General features: G+C 35.3%; 1 protein-coding gene across 4 annotated transcripts in view; it reads left to right on the plus strand.

Annotated features, from left to right (window-relative positions):
• Nucleotides 1-13,953, plus strand: part of RBM47 (RNA binding motif protein 47) — an 80,113-nt gene that overhangs the window by 27,344 nt on the left and 38,816 nt on the right. For 2 of the 4 annotated variants that reach the window (XM_072406293.1, XM_072406294.1), the window contains exon 2: nucleotides 4,933-5,130. The exons of 1 other annotated variant lie outside the window; for it this stretch is intronic. Coding sequence is in view for 1 of the 3 variants with exons in the window: in XM_072406291.1 (XP_072262392.1) it covers nucleotides 11,773-11,840 (68 nt within the window). In the remaining 2 variants the exon portion in view is untranslated. Of the gene's footprint in view, nucleotides 1-4,932; nucleotides 5,131-11,455; nucleotides 11,841-13,953 lie in introns of those variants that run through there. One more of the 4 variants, XM_072406291.1, reaches the window with a different exon arrangement.

A 13,953-nucleotide genomic window follows, 5' to 3' on the forward strand; every position in this document is an offset into this window, starting at 1 on the left:
AACATATTATTAGGCAACATGGTGTCAGTTACTCTAATAAATCCTCACCGTGAGTTACTGTATAAAATCCTCACAAACAAAGCAAAAAAAAAAAAAAAACTTTATGGAGCCTAGACATTCATTAACTTCTGGAGCAAGCTGTGCTTTGGTATGCAAAAAAGAAACACCTGCAGAATTTGTCTTGGTCATTTAAGAGTTACAAGATTTCTTCTGCAAGTCTTGGAAACAGCCCCCTCCCCCCATCAAGCCTCTGTCCTGCACACCAATGACTAAGCAGGGAAGCCATTCATATCTAGGAGAGGTCCATATGTCGGAAGTGTCCTTAACTCGGGGACTACCTGTATTTTCAAATTCAGTGTACACTGTAAAGAAGATTGAAAGCAGGCAGATAAGAAGCCTTTATACACAAGAGATCCATCTTGTCTTTTCTGCAAAAAAAAACAAAATAGTCTGCCAGCACATTTCTAAATTTTATGTTTTAAGTTCTATTTGAAGCTGAGGTTCTGCTTGCAGCTCTTATGTAATTCAATATTTTGTATTTTTTTATCTTTTTTAATATATAAATGTTTTGCATAAATAGTTTGTAACATTTAGGTCAACCAGCAAGGTTGTCCTGGCAATTATTTGTATAGTACTTTCATGGCATTGTGATTTCTTTGTTGCCTTTACCCACAGTAACCAGTACGAGAGGCTGACTAATTGCCTCTCAAGTGCCTCCTGAGTTTATTTAGCATTGACGAAAATTCATTGTGTGCTAAGCAGAGCTGTGCACAGATGTGCACCCTAATGGATCTCCTGAATAAGGCCTCCGAATGATTTCAGCTGCTTTCTGATGCAGTGTTTTTTTTTTTGTTTTTTTTATAAAAGCAAAACATAGCTTAGTTATCCAAAATGGATTTTTAAGGGATAACTCTGGGGATCTTTAAGGGATGCTGACTATCAGCCTCCTGCATACATATAGCTGGCTCAGAGTCATAGTATTTACTAGCTAAGTGACACACATTTTTCTGCAAAGGTGGTGCTAAGCTGGGCCACAGGAACTCAGGGGTTGGGCTAAACTTGGGTAGATGGCTGCACTTGATGGGTGAGTATAAAGAACACGTCATCACTTCCTTTATGAGAAAAATACATTGATACATGAAAAAAGGTGGCAAGAGAGTTTTCTAAAAAAAATTTTGTTCATGGAATAGTTTTTAAAAAGTTTGTGTCCCGTTTACATTAACATAATAAATCTACTAATATATAGAAAGTTCTATTACATGTTTGGAGCGTCCATCTTTTAGGTTATTGGAAAATAAACTTGTTGATTGTTGTGTTTTATATACAGATTTGTAAATACTTCCTCTATTGGTTATCTATTTTACAACTGCTGAGCCTAATCAGATCTGAGAATGTATAATGTTTTCAGTCAGGTAGACCTGACCATATGGTCCTATTTACAAAGGAGTGAACTGGCCCGAAAATTTGCTGTTCTACACAGTCTGAGTCTGAAACTCTGCATTTTTGGACACTTTTACAATTACAGGAAAAGTGGAATTATCTTGTGGAATTAGTCATGTGAATTATCAGCACTGTAGTGCTTTTTTCTATATTTATTTAAATGCTATGTTTATTAGCAATTCAAAAGACAACAATACCATGCAGTAGGAGTACCAACCCATATCAGTGACAATAAAGACAACAAATACATCAGCTACAATAGATAAGTATAATGCAGTAGAATCGATTACCACTTTCTAAGGGTACCATGCTGTATGCCAATTTCAAGTGGGGAACACCAAAAGGAACAAGGGAGAACAGTAATGTTTCTTCACACACACTTCTTCTGCTAATTGCCATTTTAGAAAAAAAGCTGTAAGTGGCTGCAATAAAAAGTCAACTAGACGTATATTTCTAAGGGAAAAAAAATTACCATAAGGAATAATGAGGAAGTTATTTAAGTGATTGGGGCTTCTGTTTGTCCCATTAAGGGTATTGCGTACCTCTATTCTCTGTTCTGAGAAGGGTGATCGCCAGGGAACAAAACATTTTCTTCCTTTTATGTATTATTTATTTTTAGTTTATTTTATTTATTATACTTTATTGGAGTATTTAAAGTGATCGGTTTTAAGTCACAGTGAAGGTGCGAGGCAGGAAGTAAGAAAATATGACCATGAAAGATCATACTTGGTAATGAAATAGCCTTAAAGTCCAGAAAATAGTCTTTATAGTCTATATATATATATATATATATATATATATGTATATATAGACTTTATCATTGTAGCTTGCAGGGTTTTTCTTTGTTTGTACAAAACAACCGAGGTTTGAAATGAAATTGTTATTGAGAACATTAACTGTTAATGCACATTTTAGTAATCTGTACAAAATGCATTGTAAGTAAGATATCAACAAAAGGAAAGTACTCTGCACTTACTGATAAAATCCAGGGAGAAAGCCAGGATTCAGCAAATTTATTATCAAAATTCTATTTTTACCTCCCAAAAAAAACTGACCTCAGCTGACTAACATCCATGAGTTCTTCATATTTCCGCACAATGTGACAAAGTATTATGATGAATAAATATTTCCTTTATTCCAGTAAACAAATTCAGGTAGTTATTAATGTAGCAGCTTTACTTTGCATTTAGGGAATATTGTTTTTTTTCTAGGAAAAAGTATTATCTTTAGCCTATTAATCCATACTGATTAGTAGATATGGGTATGTATTATTCTACACATTTTATTTATTTGGAAGCGTATATAATTTATTAAATACGCAGTAACTGACAGAATAATCCCTTATTTGTACAAATTGATAGGGAACCTATTGGGACAGCTGCTATATGATACAGATGTAGTATCACTAACATATTAGGATTATCTTATCTCTTTTATGATTTAGCAATGTACATAAGTATTCAAAAAGCCTGGACAAAGAGCTTAAATGCTCTAAAGTGTTCATTGATGTAAAATGTTTTCTGGGTGTAGATGGCACTTCAGCACTTCTGCAGTTCTATGGCACAACTAGGAATCATGCTGGCTTGCTGCAATAGTGCCCAGGGCAGGATTTCTACATAAACCAACACAAGCCATGGCCTGGGGTAGTAGGGCTGCTAGGAGTTACACACAGCCACCTTCACATGTGGCTGATTGTCAGTAAAGCATTTCCATGTATGATAAAATGTTTCAGACTGCTGGGATAGCTAGCCTATACTTTTAGTCATCTGTTAAATGTGCTGGAGCAGAATAGGAAAATGATTTTGCAACTTTTCCATCTTCAAGCTACGTACACACGCTAGATAATTGTCATACAAGATGACCGTTTGTAATCAACTCAAAGTCTAGCAGTTCTTGTTGTCGTTCATCAATCTGGCCCAGCAGTTCAGTGAATGACCAAGCAGGGATAACCACGGTACTTTCCTACGCAGGAGAACACAGCATGGCGCCTTCTCTATAGAACAGAGCTGTGTGTACAGCCCTCATTCATTCACCTTTTACTGGACTCCTGATCTTTTCTTTGGCAGGGCTGTCCAACTCCAGTTCTCATCATTTTCTCCAGCCATTTTCTACTAAATTTACTTTTGTCTGTTGAAAAAACTTTTTTTTTCCGGATCTTGATCCTGAAGCAATGGAGTTGGGCAGGCCTGGTCTTAGGCATCCTTTCTTTATCAAGGTTCCTCTAGAGATTGCTAGGGGTTCCTTAAATTATGGTGGATTGATTTTCCACATGGTGGTACCTGCATAGTTTCACCACCAAATTCCTTGAGAAGAAGACAATGACTACCTATGTATCAGGCCATCCTTCCTACTTACTACTGTAATAAGGTGGCTTAACTGTGTAACAGAAATTTTTTTTCTTTTCTTGATGTGGGTGGGCGCAATAATATTACCATCAAATGTAGGGCAAGAGAGAGAGAGGGCCCTGAGCAGGAAAGAAAACAATGTAGGCACTGTAGGGACTACATTGCAGGGTGAAAGGGGGTTATGGAAAGAGAAGGAAGAGGTGGAGTATGCTAGGCTTATCTGGGAGGTGAAGGTCAGAAGTAGGGGAGACATTGACCAAAGATTAGATCCGAGGGTATGTGTTGATGGTCAGTTGGAGGTGAGAAGGACGAGGAAGGTGTTCACCCAATTGCTAGGTTTTGGGTTTTTAGGGTCCCATTGACAGTGTGATGGGTGTAAAGTCCATAAAGGGGTTGCAGTTGGTTAACAACAAGTAGTAGGAAGGTATGATGCCATATTTAATAGTTCCTGAGGTGGTGTATGGCAGCTAGATAACTAATAAATTTGTCTTTATAGGAAGAAGAGGATTTTTTAGTGTCTTCATCGACCTTTGGTCCATTGGTACAAAGATACCTCTGTAAATGTTATGAAAATGTTTATGTATGTTGAGTACATTATTCTTAAGAAAAAGAAAAAGGCCAAATAAATTGTAATTTTGGTGTTGGATTATTAAGGTAAGCCCATCAATTCTAACCTGGCCGTGTGTCATACGCTGTAGATTTAATCCTTACTACTTAATTCAGGTTGCCCTCATAGTTAGCTTTTCTTGCTGTAATACCAAAGACATGTAATCAGCCATGTTAGAGACTGGACACATTGTGCACACAAACATCCAAAAACAATTATTGTTGAGCTATATATTAACAAACACAAGTGTGTTGTGAACTGATCAGCCAGTGCGAAAATGAATGTGATGCCTGGCTGAATGCTGATTGTTTAATTTTACTCTACTTCTTGCCAGGAAGAGTGCCTGGCACCTCCGGTTCCTGTGTATATAAGCCATTAGGTAGGGAGGCACACAAAGCTAAAATGTTACAAAGTGTGTATATATGCAGATTTTTTTAGTCTGTGACAGCTATATACCTCATGCCAAACATGAGTAAATGATTTTTTTATATGAATATACAATACCTAACACCTCTAAGCAGCCATAACATTGTTTTCTAGGCATCCCAGATGAGCAGGGAGTACAAAGGTCTGTCAGGTAAAGCTGTGCAGTGACAGCACCTCCTCAGCCAGCATTAAGTAAACACTGGAGTCCTCGGTGCCCTTGAGGTCTGCGTATTGAAACTCGGCCCACTTGAGGAAATCAGTCTGAAAGAGCAGGAACCTCAGTCCCATCTCCTGTTCTCTACCAGCCAACAGGTATGTCAAAAATTATTTTACTAATAAATGAATGAAAGCTAAAATTCTAAGCATCACTCTTTCTATTAGTCATGCAATAGGTTCTATTAATCTAACATACTATGTGTCACTATGTGTCACATAGATTAAAAGCTGGATCACTTATTAAGTCATTAACGCTTTAATCAGTATGTGACCAAGAGCCAAAGGACTGGTTAAACCATTGGACCAGGCCTTGGTTGATTCCATGTAATATAAATAAGTTTCCATTCATTTAATCCTGGAATGTGGATGTGTCCTTTGGCAGATTCAACACAGAAACTGGGAGGTCTTGGGCACCTGTGTGTACACCTTTTGGGACTGTCATTACGCGGGTGAAGAGATCATTCTGACTTGTCATTCTAGGTGTAGATCCAGAATTTAACATTCATTACTTCAGTATCTATTCTTTACATGTTTTCTGTAACACCAGACACACCTTTTGTTTATTGTCTAACAATATTACAAAAGGTTATGGTGACTAATCATGTGCTAAATATATTCTGCATTCCTCCATGTACATCTAATAAATATACAAAAATGTAAAATATGTTTATACATGGTCACTTCTTTTTGAAAGTCGCTAGAAGTAAAATACCACTTCTGTATTGAACTCTTCTTACCAAGCTGGATGGAATCTGAAAAGATGGTATCATTTGCTATGAATTTAGGTCTTAAGGGTTCAGCCCTTGGCTCCACAGTCAGTAAATATTTTTTACTGTGCTGTTCCTTGTATGTTCTGCTGTATTTTTTAAAGGAGGTTACATGTATTATGTGTTATGTTTTTTTTATATATTTATCACTATATATATATAAATATATATATATAAATATATATAGTATGATCATCATTGTGTAGCATTCATAGAGTTTGGGACATTGGGACATAGCATTTGCACGAGCATTCTTCACATGTTCCAGTTACAGACATTTTTTTATATATATATATATATATATATATATAAATATATATATATATATATATATATATATATATATATATATATATATAACACTATATACTATATACACACATATATATATATATTTTATATCATGTAGTTTAACAATAAAGTTTTTTTATTCTTCTTGATCTTCTATTTTTGGGGTTTTCTTTCTTATTTATAGGAAATTTTAAAATTACTGTCATTCTTTAAAGGGTAGCCTTACATTTTTAAAATTTAGAGGATGATAAATATTTCATATCTGGCATAATATTATTAATAATAATTCTGATTTGTAATATATGTTTTGGGGGTGATTATAAGGGTGATTATAATAGATAAATCAGTTGTTAAAAAATATGATTTTTGTGTTCGTACATTATATATTTCTATATTCTATATATATCTTGGTATGGAATCTTTTAAGGTACATGGGTTTCCCATGACAGCAATTGTTTCAATATCAGGGAATGTTTCAGCGAATGTTGGATTTACTGCCTTATAAATAGACCTCCTAGGACATTTCTTACATTCATGTAGGATGTCTATAATATTGTACATTTTTATGAAATTTTACATTCATTGGATTGTTCAATAAGCAATGATTTGACAAATCAACATCCATAGAGTAAAATGTATTTTGAAGCATAATACTTTTTATATTTGATATTTTTTGTCCTGTTGTATATGCTGATCATTTTGGTATGACATCTACATTTTACTATTAGTTTCAGTGCTGTATATTATCCTTTTTGGGGTTTTCCTTACTAAATCATGTTGGTATTTGGAAGTACTGAAATTGTAATTCATTATTTGAAACATGTTATAAGAACATATACATACGGTACATATACACATGATAGCAGGAAACAGGGAAATCAAAAAAAATCTTTCCATCCCCAATCTCCTTTTTACTTATATTTTTGGCTATGTGTTCCTGGACTATTCAGTAGTAGTTTTGTAGAATACCTATTATGTTGTAACCATGGCCAGCTCTGGGAATTTTATTGTTCCACATCATTGTTTTTCTTTGTGTGTAACAAATTCATAGCAATTAATTTTGTAATTATTCAGTGACCATGATCTTCCAGAACCAGATTGTGCAGCTCAACACTTCTTTTTCTGCTGTGGGATAGAACAACAGTTGCACATGGGCTTCACATCTCATAGAACATATGTCTACCTTGTACACCGAAGGAGACCTATACGTGTTACAATTATCAGCAAAAAGTAACTAAAAGAAATTTTTATGACAGAACAACAAACCATTTTTGATTATAACGTTTTCTTTTTTTTCTACAGCAATAGTAAAACCTTCCTAAAATAATAAAAAAACAATAAAAAGGTTGGTGCTAATATGAAATCACATATGTAATGAAGTTAGTAACAGAAGTTCTAAACGCGTTCTCACACGGTATCTGCCACCTCCAAGGCTCTGTTCCTGGATATTATTTTCTCCTTCATACAATGTTTGCACTGAGGGTGGAACACTGGGGTTGTTTAGTGTCTGGTGAAACATTTACTAGAAGCAATCGACCATGAGTTTGAAGGGCATTCCATTGCCAGACTTGTTCTCAGTAAAAGGGTGAGGGAAATAATAATCGCTGGAATAGATATACTTCTCACTGTGAGAAGAAAAACATACACATACATTGCACAAATAATATATATTATAATAAAATAGTATATATAATATAATAATAATATCTATAGATCTATAGTATCAACAAACTGGATGTATCTTTTGTAAAGGGTGTACTTATAGGTACATCCAGGTTAAAAATTAATCTTTAGCAAAATCCTACCTGATGATTGGCTGTAGTTTCCCCTCAGGCCTTAATCTAATGAATCTGAATGCTCTGCTTGCAAAATGCTTAGACTGGTTACAGATGGGCAGCTTAATATATGCCTATTCTTACTTGATCCAGCATCTGGATCTGAATTTTGATCTTCGTCTGATAGTGATAGAAGCACATGGAGGCTGCTTCTGATCTTTTCTTCTATACAGAAGAGTAAATGAAAAAAAAAAACTAATTGTGTTTTTCCAACTTTCACAAGGCCCCCTCCCTAGTCCTAGACTGATGCCAAATGATTGAAAATTACACTTTGTATAGGAGACATCATTTATAAGTATTCAAAAGCTACGTACAGATACTAGGAACCTCACAAGAAATTTTGAGTGACAGCAAACCTAAACAAGCATTGTACAGATTACATCTATAGTCTATGTAAAGGGTTAGAGGAAAATTAAGGAGTCTCCTTCTGCATCCTCCTCCTATCCTCCAATCAAGGGGGACAGTTCATTGCGCAATGTCAGGGGGTATCTGTACAGAAGGTAGATTTTTACTGAATACAATCATGAATGTTTGTACACATTACACAGTTGTCAATTTCTTCTTTTTCTTGTTGGAATGAGACTGTAATCTATTGTCTGAGCACTACTCTTTCATGAGCCATATACAGCCATAATAAACACAATAAAAAAGGTTGAACAGCTTTATGTCACAAGGGACATCAGAAAATCTGCAAGGTTATAATAAATGTAAAATAATGTCAACCTCTCATCGAAAAATATCCATTTCAGACATTTCTTCTGATAGTAACCATTCCTAGATTTGTGTTGAAGTTGAATCGGTTTATTTTAGTGGAAAGCAAGCTGACCCTTATTCTAGTATGTGGCTATGAGTTAAAGTTTAGCAGCTATAAGCACAGTAAAAACACACAGATATGAACTGTCTTATCTAGCAAAAGGGCTTGTCATTATGTCACTTTGGTGATTCATATACCTTTGCTAGACAGCACAGCCAGAAAGGTGGCACCACTATCTCTGAATTTAAAAGTGTCACCTCCCTACTTAAATCCTTCTGATTTGACAATGAAAGAGAAGCAATACAATACCAAGTCACCAACTTTTCTCTCTCATATGCTGTCATAATTTCCTTTGCACCACATGTATGCAGGAGAGTCTTGTTGGTTGCAAATAATGTCTCTCTCTTGCAATTAATGTGCTGCAGTGTAAGGGGAGGCACGGTGGCTCAGTGACTAAAACTCTTTGCAGCATTAGGCTCCTGGGTTTGAATTTGGCTGAGTCAATATCTTCATGGAATTTGTGGGTTTCCCCTGAACGTTTTGCAAGAACATGCATTTAGGTTAATTGGCTTCCACTCAAAAAAAAAAAGTCCATTGACTGTGATATTAGATGTGTTAATATCATAAAACGATGGTGGGACATTAGATTAGGAGCCCCTCTGAAAAACAATTAGTGACATGACTATAGACGTTGTAATGTGCTGTGTAATGTGTTGGGGCTATATAAAGATAATAATATTAAGGAATGACAAAAGACTCAAAAGAGATTTATGTACCCAGTTTAATGTAAACAAAGAAAGAAAACAAATCTGTAATTATGTTTAGTGAAATACAAAGTGTAAGGCTAAGTGCACATGAGATGATTTTTACTTTTGATCTGATAAAAAGATTGGGTTTAAAGTGAAACTCGTGTAAATGCAACAGACAAATTATCCTAATGACCAGTTTTTATGTTTTTTGATCATATGTATTGGTAACTATCACACAAAAGATAATTTTCTTTTTTTTTAATGTAAATTTTTATTTAAGGTTTTAAACATATAGAGAAATAAACATACATGAACATGCAGAAAGTCTAAATAAAAACTTAAGGCATTACTTTCAAACTAGTTTTATAACATACAAGCAGAAAGTAAATACAATTCAACAGAATTCAGGCTATGGAGGTGACCATCATTTAGAATGAAAGAAAAAAAACACAGATCCGTTTCTGAACCCTCTTGCAACACGTGTTATTATGTACCCTTTACTGGTATATTTCTAAACCATACTAGTGCCATCTTTGTGGACTCACAGACCCTGATTTATTAAAGCTTTCCAAGGCTAGAGAGGATACACTTTCCTCAGTACGGCAAACCTGGAATGAATCTAGTCTACTACTGAAAACATTTGCTAATAAATAGGAAACAACTTTTAGGGAATACATTCCAGGTTTGCTGGATCACTCAGCTTTACTGATGAAAGTGTAGTATTAGTAGATGTAGTACATAGTAGCCATAACAGAAGTCAGGGATTTTTATTGGATGTGTCTGATTTTATCAGGTTTTTAGGCATAATTTCATTAATCCTTATAGAAATGTTTGAACAAAAAAGTTTCAACTCTTGTTGGAGTGATATATAGAGATAGTGGAACTTTTGGGGTACTACTACTAATTACTATAAAGATTATATATAATAAAATTTCATACTTATTAAACAATTCTTAAAATCCAACACAAATAAAAACATCAATAAACATGATTCAACATACTATATGAAGTATTTCTACTATCAATGTATATTTGGTGATGGTAATTCTTTTGTAAGCTCCAATACCCAAGTTACAACAGTGTATCAGGCACTAGGGCCCAAACTCAATGCATTTCGCAGAACCTGTCTGGTTCATCAGGAGTATTGTATCATGGGGATGTAAAGATAATTTTCTAATGGAAATGCACGTACAATGAACAAAGTATTGGTGGCTCACATTACCCTGGGCCAAGACTGGAATCGCTTAGGCCACAGCTTGTTACTTAGGGATAAAAGATATATGTCTCCCCTTCCTCAAAACTTCTCACATCCAAGTACATATCAACATATACATTTGAATTGATTTTAACACTTATAGATGTCCAATTTGTCTCTCCCAACTTGCCGAGATTGCAAGGAAATCCTCACCTTTGCATGAACAAAAAAGATTGAAATCCAAATAGAAGTTAAATGCCGATGCAGAGCAGAGCATCTTCAATTCTACTTTAACCTATATTTTGACTGTTTTTCGGCCTTTTAAAGTCCCTATTTTTGGAATAATAAACCAGAGTAGACAACAAAAAACAGTTGTGCCAACAAGTTTTTACAATGCAGCATAAGAAACATGTTAGTAAATTGCTGCGGTTTATGTACTGCATTGAATTCTTTATTTGCATTGATGGATCATTGAAAATGATTACCACCACAAATCATTATTGTATGCAAGTTGTGTCTCTCTGCTACAGTAGAAAAGTTCTACAATGGAACTTAGATGACAAAAAACACCCACATACATACAGCAGATTTTTTTAAACAAGCCTGTGCCTTAAAGTAGGAAATCATTTTTTTGCAACATAGTTATGTTTGTTAGTAACTTTGGCAATGAATGGTTAAAAATGATTTGCTATGACATCAGCCAGACTGATACTTTTATGTCTGTATCTCACACTCAGTGAAATGTGCTGTTCAAGGCCATGCACAAAACATACTTGCCCTCTTGGCCTCAGGGTTAGTTTCAATTCAACAATTCCTGATTTTGGAAACAATGCGAAGAGCCCTGACAGCTTCCCCTTTCTCTGACTGCAGACACATTGTCCTGTTGTTTGCATGAGAACAATATCAATGAAGATCTAAAATACTGAGCAAGCCACAGGTACATCAGAATAGACCATTCTCCACTGCCAGCAGACACAATTCCCTCTTTGCCTTATCTGTAGCTGATACCTGGGATAATCAGGTTAGACTGGGGTACAAAGAGGGGCGTGAGACAATCTGCTGGGCTCTGAAATAAAGGTGGGAGTTTTTTTGTCTTCCTCCCATTGCTGCTCTTTAACAGTCAAATATATCCATTGTTATTTCCCATATGACTGTAAAAAGAAGACGAGTGCCACGTTTTTCATCAGTATCAAAAGACATGGAACACAGTGTTATGTAAGTAGAAAGTAATTATTATTTATTTTCTTGCACTTGTTGTAAATCTTAATGTTCAATGGATGTATGGCAGTAACAGTGGGCATAACCCACTGCTTAGAGTACCTGCTGTTTGTTTCTGCTGCACAGGTCCACCAATTACTAAGAATTCTGGAATTTTGCAGCAGTTTATCATTGACCTTGGATACCTGCAACCTGTGTACAAAGCCAAAGTCACTTCACTCCCCTGAACTGAAGGTTGCTGAGATTGTTCAATTGCAAAGTGCCACTATCAGTAATTTATAGTAGTTTAAACCCCTATGCATTACTGATAAGATATTAAAAAATGTTGTATGCATAATGACCAGCTTTTATATCTTCATACAAGGAAAGGTAAAATAGTATTTTTTACCTTGAAATGCATATATTTCCCCATTAGTTTTATTATCTCCGCATTGTACATCACACGGCTGAAGGCACTAACATCAGTGTTAAAACCCAGACATTTTTTTATTCCGGGTGGGAAGAAATTGTAGGTGGGTGGCAGCTACTGAATTGTGACTCAACTCTTTAGTAAACACCCAAAAACAGCCGGGTGGTTACTGAAAAATGCCGGATGGTGTGCCCAGCTAAAAGGGGCTGTTACCGCTGGTTGTTTGTACTTGTTCTTATATTCAGGACTAGCTGAAGTCCTGTAAAAATGTCCATGATGCTGTAATAATAATGAAAGCCCAATATCACCTTTTTTCCATACTGCTTTATTTATGCTTTGTGACTGTTGTATGTTCCATTAGCCATGAATTACAAACTATATATGATTGTAGAAACAGCTGTGTTATTTAGAAACATTGTATTGTTTTTGTTGTAATATTTGGGAAATAATAAATAGAGACAGCTGTGCTAATTTTTAAAACCACATAGGGGGCAATAGATGATTCAAGCACATTTACAACTATTACAATTTCCCAAAACAATTACATTGCCCCCTTTTACATTAATATATTGTTAAAACTAGATTGAGTGTTTTAGGGCTGTTTGCAGATAGCATACTATATTGTGTAGCAGAAAGAATGACAATGTGGATGCATTTTCTATTTTATTTTATAATGGCATAGGAAAAGAATGATAGATACAGATCACTCTAGAACACTGCAGTCAGTTGTACAATCTTCTTTAGCTTTATTCAAAAACTAAGTAATATGAGAGCAGTGTTCAACCCAGAACATTTTTCAAGCTGGATATCAAGAAATTGTAGGTGGGTGTCAGCCCCTGTATTCTGACCCAACTCATCACTAACTACCCAAAAACAGCCAGGTGGTTTCTGAAAAGTGCAGGGTGGTGGGCCCAGCTAAAAGGCGCTGGGGAGAACAATGGAGAGTCAACCAGGACAACCCATCTGATTTTTTAATAATACACATATCCTTGCAATAAATAGTTGTTAAAATTCACAATGAAGCTGTATTATGTGTGGATAGCTCAACTGGTACACATGAAAGTGCTGGTAAAATTGCCAGCCTGTGAATATTTGCTTGGTTTTGCTACACATATAGTTACATGTAGTAGAGATTAGGAACAGAGATTTGTTAGAAATTATATGCCACTGTATGCTACACTTCCTTGGTCCACAGGGGTAGATTCACGTTTTCATTCTGAGTTAGTTCAGATTACCAAGTTTACAGGTGACTGTAGATTTATTTGTTCCTTTTTTCTAGGTTTTCTTTTATCTCTTTGCAAAAAAATACCTCTTGATGCTACAAAAAATCTTGTCAGCAGACAACTTCCCTGCCAGTGAACAAATTATGTTGTAGCAGTTTCTGTTGACTACCAAACACCTTCTTCTATAGTATAGAGTGCAGGGGGTGCGCTATAGGTATATACTAGGGTTCCATTGCTGATCTTATGATATGATAAATTATGATGTGTGAGTCTAGAACGGGAAGTGTGGTATTGGCAGGATGACTATGAGTGAAAATAAAGAAAAAAGACTGAAAAGGGGAAACCAATGCGTTTACCACATCAAAAGATTTGTAAGCTGCAACATATTACATTATTGTTCATTGGTTAGGGATATGCTTTAAGATATCAGTTTAACGTTATATGTATGGTATCAGAACTGGTAGTTATTGGGTGCAGA

The sequence above is a fragment of the Pyxicephalus adspersus genome, chromosome 3 (assembly GCF_032062135.1).
Source record: "Pyxicephalus adspersus chromosome 3, UCB_Pads_2.0, whole genome shotgun sequence".
In the NCBI taxonomy this organism is placed as follows: Eukaryota; Metazoa; Chordata; class Amphibia; order Anura; family Pyxicephalidae; genus Pyxicephalus; species Pyxicephalus adspersus.